Source organism: Oncorhynchus mykiss, chromosome 17 (assembly GCF_057628025.1).
Source record: "Oncorhynchus mykiss isolate SJ-2025 chromosome 17, ASM5762802v1, whole genome shotgun sequence".
Lineage (NCBI taxonomy): Eukaryota > Metazoa > Chordata > Actinopteri > Salmoniformes > Salmonidae > Oncorhynchus > Oncorhynchus mykiss.
The window spans coordinates 12,072,753-12,093,160 of record NC_143038.1 but is presented as its reverse complement, the minus strand read 5'-3'; the positions used below and the strand labels follow the sequence as shown (position 1 = coordinate 12,093,160).

The following is a 20,408-nucleotide window of genomic DNA, read 5'->3' as shown; positions in this document are numbered from 1 at the left end:
CTAGTTTGCACAATAGTCACTCACGTCCCCTTACTTTTTCTCCTGTCTGATATGACAGTTTCCTGTCTTTAGATGGGTTTTTAAAAAACACACAGACACAGAGCTGTACATCAGTGTAGAGAAACACACTGTAACACACATGGCAGTGTTTGTCAGTGCAGGAGAGGGGCTGTGCCGCAAATACCACACTATTCCTTATGTACTGCACTTCTTTTGACCAGAGCCCCAGGGAACAGGGTGCCATTTGAGGCACAGGAGAGTAATGTGTAATGTGTGTGTTGTTCCTCAGGTCCTAGAGGTAGAAGACTCTACAGACTGGTGGCTCTCAGCTTTGGACTGCTGTGTGTTCTACAAGTCATTCTCGACACCTCCCCGCGAGTCTAAGGACTTCTATGTGCAGTGTGGTTTTTGAATTACACATACTGTGTCGCTAGGCACAAAGACAAATCTCTGGCACAATGAAGAAAAATGGTTAGTCAAAAGTGCAATAAACAAAGCAGAACGGCGTTTGAACCTTGCCTTTTGGAGGTTGTTAAATGATAAGCATGTTCTTCTTTCTAGTGGTGAGATAACCGACAAGGCTTTAGCCCCATTGGATAGCAGCACCAGGCCCATTGCAGTCGACAGGACAGTTTGCGCGTTTTTAAAATAGGTTTTCATCACCTTTCTCTCATTTCAGTCTTGTCACATTTCACCCAACGTAGGCAGCATTTGATCGCTATCGTTTAGGTATCGTCATGAGAAATCAGGTCATCGATGACAACTTTCTTCACTGTTGTTGTTGACGAACTTTCTCAACTGATCCACAGCTTCCTATCTTCTTCTGGGCTACATTTTTGACGTTCTCAACTGTTGTTTGTCTGTCTTTCACTCCCCCGATATCAATGCAGTCAACGTCAGCTATTGCTGAATAATCAATGGCGTCAGCTTGTGCAAGTACCATTACTTTAGAAGCTTTGATACTTTGTGGTGCCCGGGTTGAATTAAAATCAAATCAAATTGTATTTGTCACGTGCGCCGAGAACAACAGGAGTTTACCTTAGAGTTTACAAGCTCTTTCCCAATGATGCAGAGTTAAACAAGAAGATAAAATACAAGACAAATAAAACACACAAGAATGAAGCTGTATACAGGGAGTACCAATACCATGTCAAATGAATTGAATATCTCAACCCAGGTAGTCTGGTCTCATACGGGCACTGACGAGAAGTGAGGTGAGCGAAGCCTCATAACCAGGTTTGAGTGGGTAACTCTAGTGATGTCATAACCCAGGGTTGAGTGGGTAACTCTAGTGATGTCATAACCCAGGGTTGAGTGGGTAACTCTAGTGATGTCATAACCCAGGGTTGAGTGGGTAACTCTAGTGATGTCATAACCCAGGGTTGAGTGGGTAACTCTAGTGATGTCATAACCCAGGGTTGAGTGGGTAACTCTAGTGATGTCATAACCCAGGGTTGAGTGGGTAACTCTAGTGATGTCATAACCCAGGGTTGAGTGGGTAACTCTAGTGATGTCATAATCCAGGTTGAGTGGGTAACTCTAGTGATGTCATAACCCAGGGTTGAGTGATGTTTGATTGAGTGATAACCCATCTAGTGATGGGCCGTCTGATACAACTACAGTGTCCTGTGTGTGTTGACCCCTGGAGCTCCTTCCATCTGGTCAGACAACCTAACAGCTGCTGACCTTTACAGTACCTGTGTGTGTGTGTGTGTGTGTGTGTGTGTGTGTGTGTGTGTGTGTGTGTGTGTGTGTGTGTGTCTGCTTGCCCCGTCCCAGAGCAAGGTGCTGATCTGGTGTGTCATCTGATCCCTGTAACACTGTAACAGAACTCTACTGCGGAGCTTCACCATCCACCTTCACTGATCTCAGTCCAGTTGTTCTATGGAGTTGATCCATCCTGTTTTGAAATGCAGGGGAGATACAGATCTGTTCTGGTGTCAGTCAATCCTGTAAACTTACTCATTTGGCCCTACCTATTATTCACCTTGGGCTACCTTGAGAACAGTGCCATTCAACCATTCCATAACCACAACATGACGCCACATCACTGATACAGAACCAGAGACTTAACCTTTACAGTACGTTTCTATGACATGTATACATAGAAACAGTATTCCCGCAACACGGCTATAGGAGCCTGCGGCCTAACTGACGGTTGCTCAAATATCCCCTTTCAATCTAAAGCGAAAAAGGGGATGTCCCCTTTAAAGTCACAAAGGGTTATTTTAAGAACATTTAAGTAACGTCTCAAGCAGATCAACTGCCATTATATCATCCTGAGGTGGTTACATGAAGCACACCTAGTATTGATTGTGGTTATTGTGTTGCATTATTGTGTGAATATAACTATTTTTGTATTCCAACTGACTTAACATATTATATCTAATGAGAGACAGAATAGTTTTTGGAATCATTACATAGTACCAGCAGCAAGAGCTGAATTACTTTATTCAATTAACCATTTTCTGATTTAAAAGACCATGTTAGTTGCTCTCTTCAGTTAGAGGGCGCCCTCTATAGACTGGAAGACTGTATGTGGAAGAATGCCCAATCCCATATCAACCCGTCCCCTACCCCTCAGCATGTGTAGGTCATGACGGAGAATTTACCATATTCCTTATCCAATCCTCTCAGGTCTCCACAAGTGGATGAGAGTAGGGGTAAGGGATAGAAGCTAGTGGCTGTTTTGGGAAGGGCACCACATGAATGTTCAGTTACAAGGACATCCCCTATTCTATTGTACTCCCAGCTATCCCTGTGTCTTAAAGCCCTGTTTGTGTTGCAGTCCTTTCAGTCAGAAAGAGTATGACTATGAAATGCAAATGGGAACAGTGGAGCTTTTCATTAAGATACGCTACTGGAAGCAAGGTGACACCAGACAGAACGAGGGCTTTACTCCATTACTCCATTACTCCATAACTCCATTACTCCATTACTATACCATGAACACATGCAAACACACACATACATTCACACACAACAAACACACACCTACTGAAGACTTTGATTTGATGAAATGAAAGGTTCCTAACAAGACTAAAGGGGACGGCGTGTTTGTGTGTGTGTCACAGGAGGCTGCTGAGGGAGGACGGCTCATGATAATGGCCCCGAACGGAGTAAATGGAAAAGCATCAAATCATGTGTTTTATGTATTTGATACCATTCCACCTATTCCACTCCATCTATTACCATGAGCCCGTCCTTCCCAATTAAGGTGCCACTGACCTCCTGTGGTGTGTGTGTGTATGCGTGTGTGCGTGCCTGCCTGCACTCGTGTGTGTGTATGTGTGCATGTGTGTGTGTGTGTTTGGGTTCATGTGTGCGTGGGTGTTTGGGTTCATGTGTGCGTATGCATGTGTGTGTCGTGTGTGCATGCGTGCGTGTGTGTGTGTATGTGCGCACCTGTGTGTGTGTGTGTGTGTGTGTGTGTGTGTGCGTTTACATGTGTGCTTGCGTGCGAGTGTGTGTGTGTGTGGGAGGTTCTGACCAAACCTGATGCTACCCTGTGGTCTTATAAGGCAACTTCAATAGTGTTCTTCATGTCCGTATCGATCGAGGTAGACAGTGTGTTTGCGAGCCTGCCTGACACGCTCACTGTACACTGTGACAAAGCTTTGATGTCCCCTTCCAAAAACACATACACACACACACACGTGCCTGCTCCCAGCCCCAGCATGCAATACAATGTTGTTTGGTTTAAAGCGGAGAACAGAGGCGATTCTCTGCTTTTGAATGATTAGCTTCCTAAGTCGGACGTAATGATATAGTTCGACTGAAGTGTGCTGTTTATTAACTGCATAAAGACGATGATATTAGTGCTGGGGAGAAGGCAATCGGCGGGCTTCGCCTTTCAGCTTAGCAGCGGGAGTCTGTGGCTCTTTGATCTGAATCATTGCTAAATGTCTTTGTACGATAGTGTGAGCTGCTGGAACCAGCACCGGGACCGGGGCCACATCAATTATTCACTCTCCTCTGCTTTTCCTTCCCTTTCTTTCCCTCTCCCTCCCTTCTTTCCTTCCTTCTCCTCTCTTTCTCCAAAATGAAAGAGTTGCTCATCTCTTTTTTGTGTGTTAGTTGGGCTAGTGGGCGACAACTCCTCCTCTTTCTGTGAGGCGGCTGTGTCCTTGTGGGTAGTCAGTGGTGCCCTTGGTCGTTTCTGTGTTATATCATCCACGGCCAAAGATATAAACACTCAATAATAAGGGCCCCGAGTTTTTTTCCTGGTCAGATCACATAGTCCTGGCAATAGCAGATAGTTCATGATATAGATCAGTCAGTGTCTGTGACTCCTTATAATGCATAGCGGTAAAGGACACAGTGCACTGGAAACTGCAGTGCAGGGACTTGCACATCATGAGAAAATAATTCTACCTGACTCATGTGAAAGCCACATAAAGGATACGGTCTATTCTCAGTCCTCTGGTTGCGTCTTACATTCGGTTGCAGAAAGCCGCAGTTCATCTTCACACATTTGTAAACCCAGTTTCTTCACTGTTGTCTAATGCCTATAGTCACTGTCTGCATTCATTGGTTACCTATTCCAATCTGTATTTTTTAATCGTCATTTTAAAACAGTTACGTGATGTTATTAATATGATGTGTATGAAATATTGATTCAAATAGACTGAATAACAATGTTAAGTTGTACACAGAAACTATGGTTGGTTGTAATGAGTAAACTTGTATAGAGATTGTAAGGAGTGTGAGAGTTCACCTCATAGTGATTACATTGGAGGTCCCCTCCAGGTCTGCATTAGTATGAGGTCTGGCTGCTCTCGAAAGTCCATGTAATTCATATATCTACCACATAGTGGCACTGTTACCCAAATTATCACCTTATACACAGATTGCAGGTAATATAGACCACTTTGTAGACTTGAATATAGACCACATTGTAGATATTGAAGACCAGTCATACAACAGATGCACCTTCTTTACAAAGCTGCCTTGACTGGCAGCTTTGGAAGAATGAATCCAAACAGCCACCCAATTAATAGAAGGGGGATTTGACTAAAGTTCCTTAAAACCAACTCACTCTGAGATATTTGACGTCATCCTTTATTTAACTAGGCAAGTCAGTTAAGAACAAATTCTCATTTTCAGTGACATATCAATTATACATTGAACTCATTGAAATCAATGGACAATTTCTAATTTAAAATGAAATTCCAGTTCATCTAATTCATCAAATGTAATAAATTCATCCCCAACCTTGAAGTTCTAAATTCTCATACAGCGAACTACAATGCCAATCTACCTTGCATTGGCATTGGTTGGTGGTTCTGTTGTTTATCTGCTATTGTGTGGCTTTGTGGAATGTGTCTTCTCTTCTCACAAGGCCGTTTTTGAACTTGAGCAGTGTGACACATGGGAATTGAAGTATCCCGCGTCTATATATAACACAGAAAGCAGGTTCACAACTGAAGTGACTGTGTGGGATCATGACAAGACAAAGACACACACACACTCACACACACACACACACACACACACACACACACACACACACACACACACACACACACACACACACACACACACACACACACATCATAAACAGAACACACCAGAGGTGGGACCAATTCACTATTATTCGAGTCACAAGAAAATCTCAAGTCACAAGGTCTCGACTCAAGTCCAAGTCACGCATTCTAAGAGCAAGTCAAGTCGATTCTCAAGTTTTTCCAAGTCAAGTCGAGTCTCAAGTTTTTCCAAGTCAAGTCAAGTTAAAAAAAAATCTATACATGCAACGACTTGTTCAACTACAAATCGAGAGCTTGGGACTATACGGTTCCGTCTGACATGTCTGTCCGAAATGAGTTAGTCACATTTCATAGATCTTTAGATGGTTCTTCATGTGTCAGTGAAGTTAGATTTGAAGTGGGGGGGAAAATGAAAAACTACAAAGATCTGCATATAGCTACTTAAACTTGGCACTATAAGGTTCTATCTGCAGTCCAATCACAAGCCTGAACAATTAGAGATTGCCCAATCAGGACACGTCTTTACCATCTCCCTCAAAGTATGGTTTAGGCTAGTCTAGACAGCAATAATGGCACCCAAGCAAAAAAAAAGTCAATGATGTCACGTCTTTGTTCAGTGATGACAGTAATTCGTCTGATGATCATAATACATTTCTTAATGTATTTGATGATGTGTTCTGTCTCTATTTTGGTAAAATGGTGTTCTTCTATCATTTATGTCGTCAAATAGCTACTCTTCTTAAAAACTGAACGTGTCTAATGCGCACGCATACATCATGAACAGAATTCATGGATGCATACACGCACGCACAGACAGACAAATAAACCAATGTACACACACACTAACAAACGCATACACATAAACTTACAAACACACTCAGACCCACTTACTCACAAACACCCAAATAAACACATGCATATGCAGAAAAACACATTGTATACCGTTTGTACACACACACACACACACACACACACACACACACACACACACACACACACACACACACTCATTTATCTGCACACCTCAAGCACACATACAAGTGTTGTCAAATGAAAGAGCAACTGAGAAATTCTTCTCCACCTCCGGTACTACTCCCCCGAGGACTGTGTAGAATCAAATGTTCCACATATAGCTCCTCTGAAAAGCACTTCAGTCAAATGATCTACGACACCCTCCAATTGTCAATGGGCCTTGGCTTGCATTAGGAGTACCCAGCTGTAAATCCAGACCTGATATATAATACATACACTCAAACACCATGTAAACAACATTCAGTTCACACTGACCACATTTATGCCTCCATAAACGGGACCAAAGGGATTATGTGTGTGTGTGTGTGTGTGTGTGTGTGTGTGTGTGTGTGTGTGTGTGTGTGTGTGTGTGTGTGTGTGTGTGCGCATATGTGTGTATTAGTAACACATTATTTACAGTAACCAGAAATGAATTGTTCGGAATAATACTAGAAAAGGGAACAGCATGTCATGCGAACTCTGTCAGGGAAAACGATAGTGATGTTTGCGACTGTGTTATTGCGGTCACCTGCAGCCACCTACACCATGAGACTGAGAGTGCTGCAACCATAACAGGAAGTGGAGCCAGTGGAGTGAAGAAGTGGGCGGATTTAGCGGGTAGGGTGGAGGAGAGAGGTGTGGGTATTCAGCCTGGTCTCAGAGAATTTCGTATTATTCTCTATGTAAATCCAAGAACCTCCATTTAAAATCAAATTGTATTTGTCACATTTGCCCGAATACAACAAGTGTAGACCTTACAGTGAAATGCTCACATTCAAGCCCTAACCAACAATGCAGTTTTGAGAAAAATACGTGTTAAGTAAAAAAATAGGTAAATAAATACATTGGGGAGAACAAGTATTTGATACACTGCCGATTTTGCAGGTTTTCCCACTTACAAAGCATGTAGAGGTCTGTAATGTTTATCATAGGTACACTTCAACTGTGAGAGACGGAATCTAAAACAAAAACATTTAAGTAATTAATGAGCATTTTATTGCATGACATAAGTATTTGATACATCAGAAAAGCAGAACTTAATACTTGGTACAGAAACCTTTGTTTGCAATTACAGAGATCATACGTTTCCTGTAGTTCTTGACCAGGTTTGCACACACTGCAGCAGGGATTTTGGCCCACTCCTCCATACAGACCTTCTCCAGATCCTTCAGGTTTCGGGACTGTCACTGGGCAATACGGACTTTCAGCTCCCTCCAAAGATTTTCTATTTGTATTATAAGTTACTCATTTGCAAAACGTACAATATGTTACGAATTTGCAAAACTTATGATATGTTACGAATTCTAGTTATGTGGCTAGTTGCTTGGCTAGGGGTTAGGGTTAGGGATTAGGGTTAAGTATAGGAGTTAGGTTAAAGGGTTAGGGAGAGGGTTAGCTAAAAGGGTTAAGGTTAGGGTTAGGCTTAGGCTTAGGGTTAGCTAACACGATAAGTAGTTGCAAAGTAGCTAAAAAAGTAGTAAGTAGTTGAAAAGTTGCTAATTAGCTGACATGCTAAAACAGTCCATGATGAGATTTGAACTCACAACCTTTTGGTTGCTTGACGTTTGCGTTATATGCCCACCCACCCTACTTTTGTTTTTTGCCTTATGTAACCTTACAAAACGTAATATATTATAATAATTTGAGTGTCCCTACTTTATGTTTACTATGTTACGTCTAGTCTATGAGACCAGGCTGGGGTATAGGATGCAAGGGATAGAAAAGTGGTGGTTTTAATCAGGTTGCATTGTGAAAGTAATTGGTGGTATGGAACAGAGTGGAGATGACCGCTGGCTCATGCGCTAAACTGTCGGTTTATTCGATTTTTGGGGCCTTTCATTTTGGGCTTACCATATTCTAGTTCTGGAGGGTTCTTTCCTGGATTTGGAGTAAGCAGAAATTAGAAATGTACAAGGGGGTTTGACTGAAAGAGCTCAACACGACAGCGTTCTTAGATTTTTTTTCTCAGTTGGTGCAAAATCTTTTTGTGAGTTGACTCTATCCTGGTGTAGTACGTTGTCCTGGTTAAGGTTGTTGACACCCTTTTCGGAAGGTGGAAGCAAATTTCTGTTTTAACCTAAACAGACGTTACAACTTGAATTTGAGCTTGTCCAAACTGAAGTTTGGATATTTATTAAAGGAAGCAAGACACCTCTTTGTTGCTCTACAGACGAGCCCGTTACAACGTTATAAACCTCTGTCTACAGCCTTTTTGGACTTTCTGGTTTTGGACTTTGTTTGGGAACCACCACCATGCCTGTAATTGTACTGGAGGCCAGTGATCTGACCAGCCCTCTGTCTCTGGTGCGCATGTGGGCTCTCCTGTCCGGTTGCCTTACCTTCAGCCTGGTAGCCTCCCTGGTTCCCTCGGAGCTGACCTCTGACACCCACCAGCCCTCCTTCAGGATCCTCTGCATGTTCACCTGGTGCCTCTTCTTCATCCTCACCCTCCTAATCCACGTGGTCAACATCATCCAGTTCCACAGCCTGGTCCCCATCTCCTGGAAGAACCTGACCGTGACCGTGGCGGCTCTCGCCACCCTCATGACCCTCAGCGCCACAGTCACCTTCCCCTGGGCGGTCATGTGTCATGAAGGTGCCTGGCCCCGTCCTATTGCCGCCTCCTTGGCGTCGTGTCTCACCTTCCTGGCCTATGCAACCGAGGCCTATCTCATCCGCAACCAGACCCAGGACCAGAAGGGCTACATGGCCAGCGTGCCCGGCCTGCTCAAGGTGCTCCAGCTCTGGGGAGGATGTGAGATGATCGTCCTGGTGGTGGAGCAGGTCCGTGGAGCTTTGGTAAAAGTAGGGTTGGCAGCTGTGGGTTGGCAGCTATGGGTGTCTGGGGCGTGGTATGCCCTCTGTCTCCTAATGTCCCTGGGTACAGTGATGGTGGTTCTAGGGGACTGTGCTGGGCGATGCCCCCTGCCCTTTGACCGCCTGCTGGCTGGCTTCAGTCTGACAGGGGTGCTTCTCTATGTGCTCGCCACCATACTGTGTTTTACCAGAGTCCTGGAGCTACGGAAACGCGACCAAGACCTCACAGACAGGAAAACTGGGCCCACCCTTGTTGTCATGGAAGCGGTGATGGCCAGCATTACTCTGCTAGCTTACACAGTGGACCTGGCCTTCTCTATCAAACTGCTGCGGGATAGGAGTCATGCCTGAAGAAGACACACCTGGATAGTTGACCTTCAGAACACATAGCATGTACAATATGGATATTAACTTAGTCATAGTGTATTATAGGAGAAGGGGACACATTGCCAAAGTCCATGAAATATTAACTTCTGTTGATGTCAATTTTATATTGATTCTAATCTGGGGTACAGGAGCCCTGAAAAATGAAGAACAAATGTCATAGATATTTTCATGTACATTATCATGTGCACAGTGTTGGGAAGTAGTTTCAGGACATGTAATTCCACTAGCAATTCAACTACATTTTCAGTAGCATGGCGGTAGTTGAACTAAATTCAAGTCTTTGTCGTGTTTTCAGTAGTCAGTGACCTGTTTGCCATGTAGTGGTGTAGCTATTAGTACAACTTGGTGGTTCCACCTATTCGGTGCCTTTTGAGATGGTTTAACTTGGTGAAGTTTGATTTCAACTAATTTGAACATTCTGTTATAAAGGGCACATGTTCAACTTAATAAAAAACAAGTTTTCCTAACAAGTAAGTGCCTATTAAGTACCAAATGAAGTAACAGGGTTGACAGTAACGATTTAATCTTAAATCAGCCATGAATCCCCTTGTGACAGGTGGAATAGAAGCTTGTTGTGTGCAACAAGTAGGGGCAATTGACCGCAAGCGTCACTCAAACAATGTAAGTGTTTAAACATTTCTAGCCTATCTATGAGTAACTGGGTTGACGTGTTATGCTCGACCCACTCAGTTTCCTCCACAAAAAAACAGAAATAGCTAAAAAAAAGAGTAGAACCAGCCCACCTACGTTCACAGAGGATTGAATAGGTTACTTTCTAAATGTAATCCGTTAGTTACTAGTTACCTGTCCAAAACTCTAATCAGTAACGTAACTTTTGGATTACCTTAACTCAGTAACATAATTTGATTACTTTCTGTTACTTTTGGATTACTTTCCCCTTAAGAGGCATTAGAAGAAGACAAAATGAATCCATCAAATGTGTTTTGTGTGTCATCATAGTGGTCTCAGACTTGTGGTCAGACTCAGGTGGAACGAAGCTATGCTGCATTTGCAAACAAGTGGGAAGTGCGAATGTACCACATACGACTGGGAAAACCCCCACTTTAACGACCCCCCAACTGGTCGTTACTAGTGGGAAACTCGTCCATCATCCTGAGCTGCAACTTCTTTCACATGCTGACTTCTGACGACACCTACTAAAGACATTACCTTGATAGCAGCATTTTCTGCAGTTAAATGCAACAAAACATTATTCATAAAAAGCAATCTATTGATACGATTTTGAACACTATAATTACTTTACAAGCATTATAGCTGTACTTTTAGTGTATTAGTATACGCAGCTTGTTGGCCTTTGGCCAATCAGCAATTCTCAACGAGTTCAAAGTACTTGAATGCATCCAACTGGTAGTTATGACTTCACAACTGGTAAATTCATACCTCCCACTTGGTTAGAAAACAAGCATGAAACTTGCACCTTTTATCAATGCTGAATTGAATGTCATTGAAAAAACATAAAGGTGTCATAATGTATGTTTTTTCTGTAAACACCCTTTCCGAATTTAAAAGTAAAAAAAGTGTAATCTAGTCTTCCAAAAGTATCTGTAATCCGATTACAATGATTTTGCTGGCAGCATAACCAATTACAGTTAAAAACATTTTTTAAATCAGATTACTACCCAACCCTGCTTTAACACTATTAGATGTTCACTATTTCCTTATTAAAAAAAAAATTCTGCAGGAATAGTTTCACCATACTAAAACAAGAGTTTATTTCATGTAACAGGGTTGACCTTAAAATGAGGCACAGATTTCGTAAAACGAATCACTACTAACATGAAACAAATAATCATCTTTAGAAATGACAAAATAACTAAGGCTTTACAATGATGGTGAATAAATACTTGGATATATTTTGGGGTTAAGTGGGTTACAATCTTCCTGGAAGTCACAGTGGGTGCATGGAGTGGTATTTGAAAATGCTGGATTTTGGCACTTTAGCAAATCTTTATTCAAATAAAAAAATCGGATTTATTGAATTCTCCATGTGGCCTATGTTAAAGGGCACTTTATTGAAAATAAGGGGTTTTTAAAATGTAATATTGGTGCACAATTTCTTCTTACAATATCAAAAGGGACTCATTTCGTGGAACAACCTAACTACCAACTGCATTTCCTACATAAAAAAAATATATAACAAAAAATATAAAAAATAATTCAATATTAGGATGGTGTTCCTAATGTTTTATATACTCGGTGCATATTTGTATACTCTGTGTATATTTGTATACTTGGTGTAGCTTTACTCTAGCTCAACTTCTTCCAGTGTGAAGTAATTGGTAACTTGGTAAACAATTTTATGTTCTTAGATTTGTAAAATGAAGTTGAAAAAATCAATCATTTTCATCTATTGAAACAGACATAATACAAATACATTTGATTGATCCTGAGACATACACATATATGTATATGTACACATATACATAAGAAGACTACAGTCGAAGAGTAAAGTAATATTTCACTAACATTGAGTGGGGCTTGACGGACTTGAGAGGCAGCGAAGACTTATAAAGGGTATAAATAAAAACAAGACAAACATTACATTTATTCTGTGTCACAACTCATTACCATAACCCCACCGGGGGAGTTGGTAGGCAGACAAACATCATCACACTGCAGATTTCAGATACTGTGCCAACTGCCATGTTTCTTTCTGGGCAGAATGCTCTTTCAGCTTGTCTGCATGCAAGGGGCTTAGTGATTTAATTTAGAATACTTTGAGTTTGTAACATATCTTGCTTGTGGTTCTGTATTTGAGAGATGAAAGATACAGAGTTAGGAAGGGAGTGATTGAATTGATTAAAGACATTAAGTACAAGCAAGGTATGGTGCGGAGTTCTTTCTCAATTCTCTTTGTTTATTTTTGGTATTGCCTAGGATTCTATAAGAGTTCGACTAGAGTCTGTGACTAATCTAAACATAGTCTAAATGTCATTTGTATAGAGTAAAAATGTGCATTAAATGTAATGTAGCTGTAATGTAATGTAGCTGTAATGTAGATTCCTGAGATGATTTTCTGTAGTGGATACAAAACATGTCCCAAATGTATTGGGAGAGTAGCAACAGTTATAAGTTATTAACACTAGATGGCGATGCTTTCATTACCATACAAGCCTTTATTCCAATCAGTGAAGTCCATTTAAATTGCACTTTTCTCAACCAAGGACAATCTCAAGCTGTGTGAAAGTCATAAAATGGGCACAGCTTTCAGGAGGTGGTGAAAAAAAATCCAACTGTGATTTAAATTACGTCATGATCTTGATTGTATTCAATACCGCATCAATGTCATGGTCATCAACAAGTTTTTTTTTTTAAAGAAAAAGATCAAGATAGAATCCCATTATATTATATGAGAACAAGCAATTCTCACAAAAGTTATGTTTATTTTTCCAATGGATTCAATGACACAAATAATAATCTACTCTTTGAAATCAAGAGACGGACTGATGCATAATTTCAAGTGAATGCTGTGCATTTAGTGTGCGTGTTAGTGTATTTGATGGCTAGATAGTCAAGTACAATTATTTCTTATTTTTGGTAGTATTATGAGACAATCCACAGTGGAAGGAAAGATCTAGAGACCAAAGTTACAAAGTGTATCTGTGTGCTCTAACTGTGCTCAATTTATAACCTGCAAAGGTCAATATCATTTTCATTTAACATTTTTCGTAACCTTTTTATCTGTGACATGTATTTCAAGTCCATTTTATAGTCCTAAAATAAAAAATATTGGGAAACAATCCCAAAACTTCTGTATAATCAATCCCCGAACGGGTTCCGATTGATGATCCTTCTTATCGACTTTGATTACTCTAGCCTTGGGAGACGTTAATGGTTTTTTTTCACTCAGGAACTCTGTGCTTCCAGCAGTTAGCTGTCAACAGGCTGGGCATGAAATGAGGCTCAGACAACGACGCAGTACTTGGAAGTGATAACAATACAACGTTTTGTTACTGTCCGGTAAACTGTTCATATTCATTCAGTGGATTTTGTAATCCTGCTCGCTCGAGAGATGATGAACTCGGGACACGGTAAGCTCGCGCTTGATTAGGCAAAACACACCTCTTTATCGCAGTTTCAGTTTTGACACCTTTGGCTTTGTTGTCGTGAAATGTCACGTAGCCAGCGGTTTACATAGATTGTTTTTCACAAACGACTTCGTTGTTATTTCGTAAAACAAACTATTTCAATCAGGGGTTTCACAAGAGTGAATGTTGAAATGTAAAAGTGAGAGTTGTTTTGAGATTGACGTTTGCTAGCTACTAGTAACTAGCTAAGTTAGCTAGTCATTAGGTTTAGCTGCATCCAAAACTAAACTAGGGAGTTTGCTAGGGCTTTGTTTCACCCATGGCTAAACGCTAGCGAGCTGCTGTTAGCTGTCAAAGCTAGCAGTGTATGCATAGTTTATTGAACATAAGCTTACCAACCGATTAAACATTGCTCGTGTTTCCTTATAGTTAATAACATAAGCAGGAAGTTGCTTTCATGTTTTTAACTGTTCTTTGAAGCAACTAAAAAGCCAGATGGGTAACGTTAGTCATTGCATACGTACAGTAGCTAGTTATACTGTTGTGGCCAACATTGTATCTCAAATGCAGACTATGGGCAAATTGAATTACATCTTTGGAAACATTTCTCACCTGAGCAAATGTTTGAGTGATGCCATGATGAAAACCACATAGTTTTGACGAAAGTATTTGTGTGGCAAGTCCAACGTGACAAGTGAGTGAGTGAGTGTGTGTGTGTGTTGTGCAATTTTACACGTTTTGATGTACAAATATCTATATGACCATTGTTGAATTGTTCTCTTTAGCAGGTCATTGAACACTATGGACATGTAGAGTCGACTCTCACATGAATGCAGACGCCGAGACAATGCTGGATTGAATGGCACTGAGGATACGAGGTAAGCACTTTGCCAGTAAATTTCAACTGATCATTGATCCATTCTCTGTGACACAACTGACCTTTGAGAGAGAGAGGGGAAAGAAAATAAAACATAAGGAGAAAGAGAGACACTGATTTGTGTAACACACAGCCTTTATTCTATTGGAAACGATGGAGATTGCAGCAGCAGTCAAGGACAGGTTCTAGGCGAACCGTAGTAAGACACACAGGGCGTGTGGTAATGGCTGGAGCAGAATGAGTGCAATGGTATCAAATATGTGTTTGATGCCATTCCATTCGCTCCTTTCCAGCCATTACTATGAGCCGTTCTCCCCTCAGCAGCCTCCGCAGATCAGCATGTCTCTTTTCAGCCCAAACAAATACAAGGAAATAAACGTCATCACTGACATTCTCTGCTGCCGAGGCGAGTGCCAAATGCCCTCTGCTGTTTATTCTTTTTGAGCAGACCTGAGGTATTTGTCAGGTACCTTGAAATGGATTTGACTAATTGGCCAAGTGAAAAGTAAATGGCTGTCTGTGGCTGCCATTCAGCACTGTGATAAAATAAACACGTCAAATAAACAAGTCCTGTGAAATTATTATTCAACCGTTTTCCTTAAACAAATGTGTCCCAAGAAAGACTCAACAGTTTGGGTTTCGCAACCTTTTGCACTTGTTGTTGGTCTAGGCTTGTTTATTTCATATTCAACAAGTATTTAGTAGTTAGTTTAGTAGTTTCCCATTGGCCTATATATAAGGGCTTATCTGTTTGTTCTATTGATCATATGTTTGTGCTATTGACAATTATGCGCTGTCCTGATATTGTGTGCGAAACCTGCTTAATGATCCACTGTTGGTTGCACCCTTTTTACACTGCCCTCTAGCATGAGTCATTTCAAGGGGCCTCCTCATGTGTACTCAATACGATATTGTATGTGCTAGGCAAGCTACCGTTAGGCAAATTCTGAAATCAAATTCTACTAATTCCGACTCTGCGTCCTTTACTTCACTCTCGCAACACATCACCTAGCCTAACACCAAGGCTATTAATAGAATTGCTGTGTGTTTTAGTCAAAAGCACTTTTCCCACATCCGAAAACATCATCCACGCAAGAGACATGGCCTTGAGCAGCGTGAAATCCTCTGGATTTGTGTGTCGGGTTAGAGTTAGAACGTGTGAAAGCGAGAGAATGGATAGGGTGCCTTTAGTACCTGTTTTAAGACTCACTAAGCTTAGCCTAATTTGTGTAGCAGGTGCATCAGAAAGAGAAGTCACACCTGTCCATCCACAGCAAAACCGGAGGCATCGTGAAATAGATATCTGTTATACAGTAGAAAGGGAAATCAAAGCAAGCCTTCAGTTCCTGTCAAGCAAAAGCTGCCGTGAAACAAATCTGTTTGATTTTCCTCTGGTAGTCATGGCGACTGTTCATTTTGACCACATTTTTTATTTTTTTATTTTACCTTTACCCAGGCAAGTCAGTTAAGAACAAATTCTTATTTTCAATGACGGCCTGGGAACAGTGGGTTAACTGCCTGTTCAGGGGCAGAACGACAGACCTTGTCAGCTCGGGGGTTTGAACTCGCAACCTTCCGGTTACTAGTCCAACGCTCTAACCACTAGGCTACCCTGCCGCCCCGGCACATTGGCACATATGGTTGTGAGGTCAAAGTCTTAGAAGGTCTCATGTTAATTTTAGGCCAGATAGTGAGCCCCTACATAACAAGTTAGCAGAACGCTAACTGATTTGAGTACAGTCTGAAATGTTATGTGTTTTTTTTTCAAGCCGAACACCCCATGCTTGTTGTTTAACTTTGGCGACTGATGATGGATCTCCATCTATCCTGTTTTGCAATGTCATAGAACAGGTGTGTGTAGGCTGTTCTCTTCACAGTGCAGAGGCCTCCCTGTAGATTGCTGGTAATACCACACTGCGTTATTGTGCGCGAGAGTGTCGTTAGACTGGGAAAATGTGCTGCTTATCACAGTTTTATGCTGGGCTTACGGATTACACTGTTGACTCGGCACCTGTTCATGGCTTTGCCCCTGACTCACTACTTGGCCATCTGGCCGCCTAAATATTTCCAAGATGTTGGTCTATTTTTATACTCAGGCTCATTTCTCCTCCATCAGTCATCAAATTAGCATTCATACCATTTTGTAATGGCTCTTTATAGAGCAGAGCACTGAGTTGTTGACTCAACTGTACTGTTGTGTCTTGTTGCGTCATGGTCCACGTCACATGTTAGCCGTTCAGAGGTTGTAACAGGTGTGGCAGAAAGCTGAGCAATTGTGGAGGAACTTTCCCTTTACGCTAAGGCACAGAGGAGAAACTCAACACATTGCCCTGCCACAGCTGATCAAGTCCAACAGGCTCTTCCTATCAACCCGAGCATGTCTATGCAAATACAGGTCAACGCTGGTGACGTTTAACTCCATGGAATGGCATTGTTGTTGGTTCTGATCTCAACAGGTTTGACTGGGATTAAGGCAGGAGGGCACAATGGTTCAATAAACAGGCATTTCTTTTGGCCTTGTTACCTATTTCCCTAGTAGTCATGAAATGCACTCTCTTATCAGATCAGACAGACATTTGTAGCGTTAGGTGCTTAGGCTTACTGAACCTTCATCTGAAGTGCAACCCAAAACAAATTATGCAAACCAATCCCCCTTATCAGTTTGTCTCTTATGAGGAAAAATACTTATCGATGTTTCTCAATGACTCATCGTTGTTGTGATTTGTGCTCTATGGAATGTGCTCATATGGAATGTGCTCTATGCAGAGCCCCATGTGAGAAATAGAGGAAGAAGTGCCAGTGCTTGAGTAATCTCTTTTGAAATATGCTTGATGCTAGTTGTCGGCCGTTTATATCACCATTATTCTCCTCTTGGCAAGACCGACATTCTTCCCGGAAGGTGTTGAGAGCAATGCGGCGGAGGCAGCAGCAAAGTTAGGAGACGAGCAAACAGCCCTTGCCTTATTTGTCTAAGAAAAGTGAGGAGAGAGGAAAATGTTCCCCCATCTAGTGGAACGCCTTCCCAGAAGAGTGGAGGCTGTTATAGCAGCAAAGGGGGACCAACTCCATATTAATGCCCATGATTTTGTTTGACGAGCAGGTATCACATACTTGTATCATGTAGTGCATGTCTAGCTACAGAAATAGAACCGATCCTGCTTGTGTTGCCTGTTTGAGTTTTTGTTTAATAGCCTACTGATTCCGTGAGCACCAAGCCTCACGCAACCACATGTCAGACAAACAATTTCACAAATGTGGCTGTTTTTAATATTTGCTGTAATAAAAAGGCTTTACACTTGTTTTCCGTTAGAACAGCCTCTGTGGTGTTTACACTGTTTGAAATTGTCAGAGAAATTATATGTATTGTTATAATAATAGCCTAATAACCCTCCTTTTTCTTGATCTCCTTTGTATTGTTATTATTGCTATTATGATCATTATAGTAAGTAGGTTAATGTCATTATCATTAGTAAGCAGCCTTGTATAGCCACCAACCATTGGACTTTAGTTCTTTATTTCAATACTTACAGTGCATTTGGAAAGTATTCAGAGCCCTTGGCTTTTCCCACGGTTTGTTACGTTACAGCCTTATTCTAAAATGGATTCATTCGTTTTTTTCCCCTCATCAATCTACACAATACTCCATAATGACAAATTAAGAACAGGTTTTTTTTTTGTTGACATTTTTCCAAATGTATTCAAATTAAAAAAGGATCAAGTTTGCATAAGTATTCAGACCCTTTTCTTTGAGACTCTAAAATTGAGCTCCGGTGCATCCTGTTTCCATTGATCATCCTTGATGTTGCCACAACTTGATTGGAGTCCACCTGTGGTAAATTCAATTGATTGGACATGATTTGGAAAGACACACACTCGTTCGTCTATGTAAGGTCACACAGTTTGTTATAACGAATTTATTCATGTGATTGTGATACACTATATGTCAGGCCCTATTGGTCACGTGCATGCAATGCATTTATGTGTCATATAAAGAGAGCAAGGGTTGAGTGAATAGGGAATGTTTTTACTAAACAAATGACGGATTTCAGTAACAGTCAAAAATGTCTGTAATTATGTTGCAACTTCAGCATCATGGACAGCGAGATTAACACTGATGTTCTGTGGTGGTCGCTGCAGCAGGGAGGAGAGAGAGAGACAATGGGTGTTAGTCACTTGCTTGCATTTTTTTTTTTATTACACAACGCAGCAAGTCTGAGCCTGACCTAGCACAATCAAATCAATTGCGGTCGGACTCCCTTTAGCCTTTCTGTGTGTCTTCATTTTTTAAAAATCAAACCGTGTGCTTAAAGCATCAGACAATCTCAGTGGATATAGTTGATTTGATTAAAACACGTCTATATACATCAACTGAAGACACCTGGCTGAGACTTCCAATCACAGCGGATCACATTGTCCATTCTGTTAACAGGCCCCTCCAACACCAATGAAGATTATTTCAATATGGCAGCTATTCATTTTGTCTTCATAGCTCAGTGATTCCTCGTACTCCTGAGAGCACTCTTGTCTTTTCCCCAGGTCTCTGAAGACAGTTGTTTGTGCAGATGGGGTCAATGCCCTCTGAGTTCCCTCAGAAATAATGACCATTACAGAAACATGTCAACCTGTTAGCTATGAGCGATAACAGAGGTGGGTCAGGCATAGTCTCTGTACCTAGCAACAGGCCGTCCATCATCCCCTACCCCCAGGATACAATTACTTGTTTACCAGGAGAAACAGCGCTGATACAAGGAGGGTGGGAGGGAAATAAATATAGACAGAGTATAAATGCTACTTCCCAAGCCAATGTCTGTCGCTTTTAAAAAATGGAGATGGCGAGGCAAGCCGTGATTAGTTGCTTTCGTTCCGAGACGAAAGCAGACAGAAATAGAGATGTCTCATCCCAGAAAGCCGAAGCACAGACAGATGAACTGTCATTTTGGACCCGAGCTGTGTCATTCCAGATCCTTCAGTACACGAGGCCACTACCTAAGTGATTAGTCATGGATATTTCTTGGCAGCTCAGTCCATTTCAGAACACATTAGTCACTTTCACTATTGATCAAAGTACCAGAGTTCATCATTAACAGTCAGCTTAGAAATGCCTAGCCCCTTTGGTTTCTGCTATATACGGTGTTATTAGCAGTGCAGTATCACAAACTATTGATTGTTCTTCCATGTTGGTTTGTTCCTCATTTCCTACAGTCTGTCTAGCTAGGTATCAGTTCTTCAGCACTGTTCTGTGCTGTAGCGTACGGTTGCCTTGGAAGTTGGCTGTTGTGGAACTGTGTCGAAGTGGCAGGAAAACCAAATTACTCCAGACAGATAGGCTTTCACTCTCTTAGGTGGGTGTCTGTGTTTGCACACTTTCACTTGTATGCGACTGTGCGTTCATGTGCTTGTGTATCTGGATGACTGAGTGTGTCGATTAGCCAAGGGGGAGACAAAGTTGGAAGGATTAGAGTCAGTGTTGGTGAACACTGCAGCAGTAGACGGCTGGACAGAAAGGCCAAGAAGATCATCAAGGACCGCAGCCTCCCGAGCCACGGCCTGTTCACTCCGCTACCATCTAGAAGGCGGAGACGGTACAACAGGTAAATCAAAGCTGGGACCGAGAGGCTGATAGAAGCTGTTTATCTCCAGGCCATCAGACTGTTAAACAGTCAACACTAGCCCGGCATCCGCCCAGTACCCTAACCTGAACCTTTTTCTGTCACTAGTCGGCTACTACAAGGTACTTTACCCTGCACCTTAGAGACAGCTGCCCTAATACATAATCATTGA

General features: G+C 41.6%; 2 protein-coding genes across 13 annotated transcripts in view; both read left to right on the top strand.

The window, feature by feature from the left end:
• Positions 1-8,187: 8,187 nt before the first annotated feature.
• On the top strand, positions 8,188-10,936 carry LOC110493696 (myeloid-associated differentiation marker-like). The gene has a single exon (XM_090204816.1). It carries the CDS (start codon positions 8,751-8,753, stop codon positions 9,663-9,665), a length of 915 nt encoding a protein of 304 aa, XP_090060942.1. The 5' UTR covers positions 8,188-8,750; the 3' UTR covers positions 9,666-10,936.
• Positions 10,937-13,508: 2,572 nt separating this feature from the next.
• LOC110493695 (testis-expressed protein 2) overlaps positions 13,509-20,408 on the top strand; it is a 57,681-nt gene continuing 50,781 nt past the window's right edge. For 7 of the 12 annotated variants that reach the window (XM_021568109.3, XM_021568108.3, XM_021568107.3 and 4 more), the window contains exons 1-2: positions 13,532-13,753; positions 14,536-14,628. The gene's annotated coding sequence lies outside the window, so the exon portion shown is untranslated. Of the gene's footprint in view, positions 13,754-14,535; positions 14,629-20,408 lie in introns of all 12 variants that reach the window. The other 5 variants (XM_090204811.1, XM_090204809.1, XM_021568105.3 and 2 more) reach the window with 2 other exon arrangements.

Coding starts and splice junctions, on each gene's coding strand:
- LOC110493696 (XM_090204816.1), top strand. CDS start 8,751: ATGCCTGTAATTGTACTGGAGGCCAGTGATCTGACCAGCCCTCTGTCT.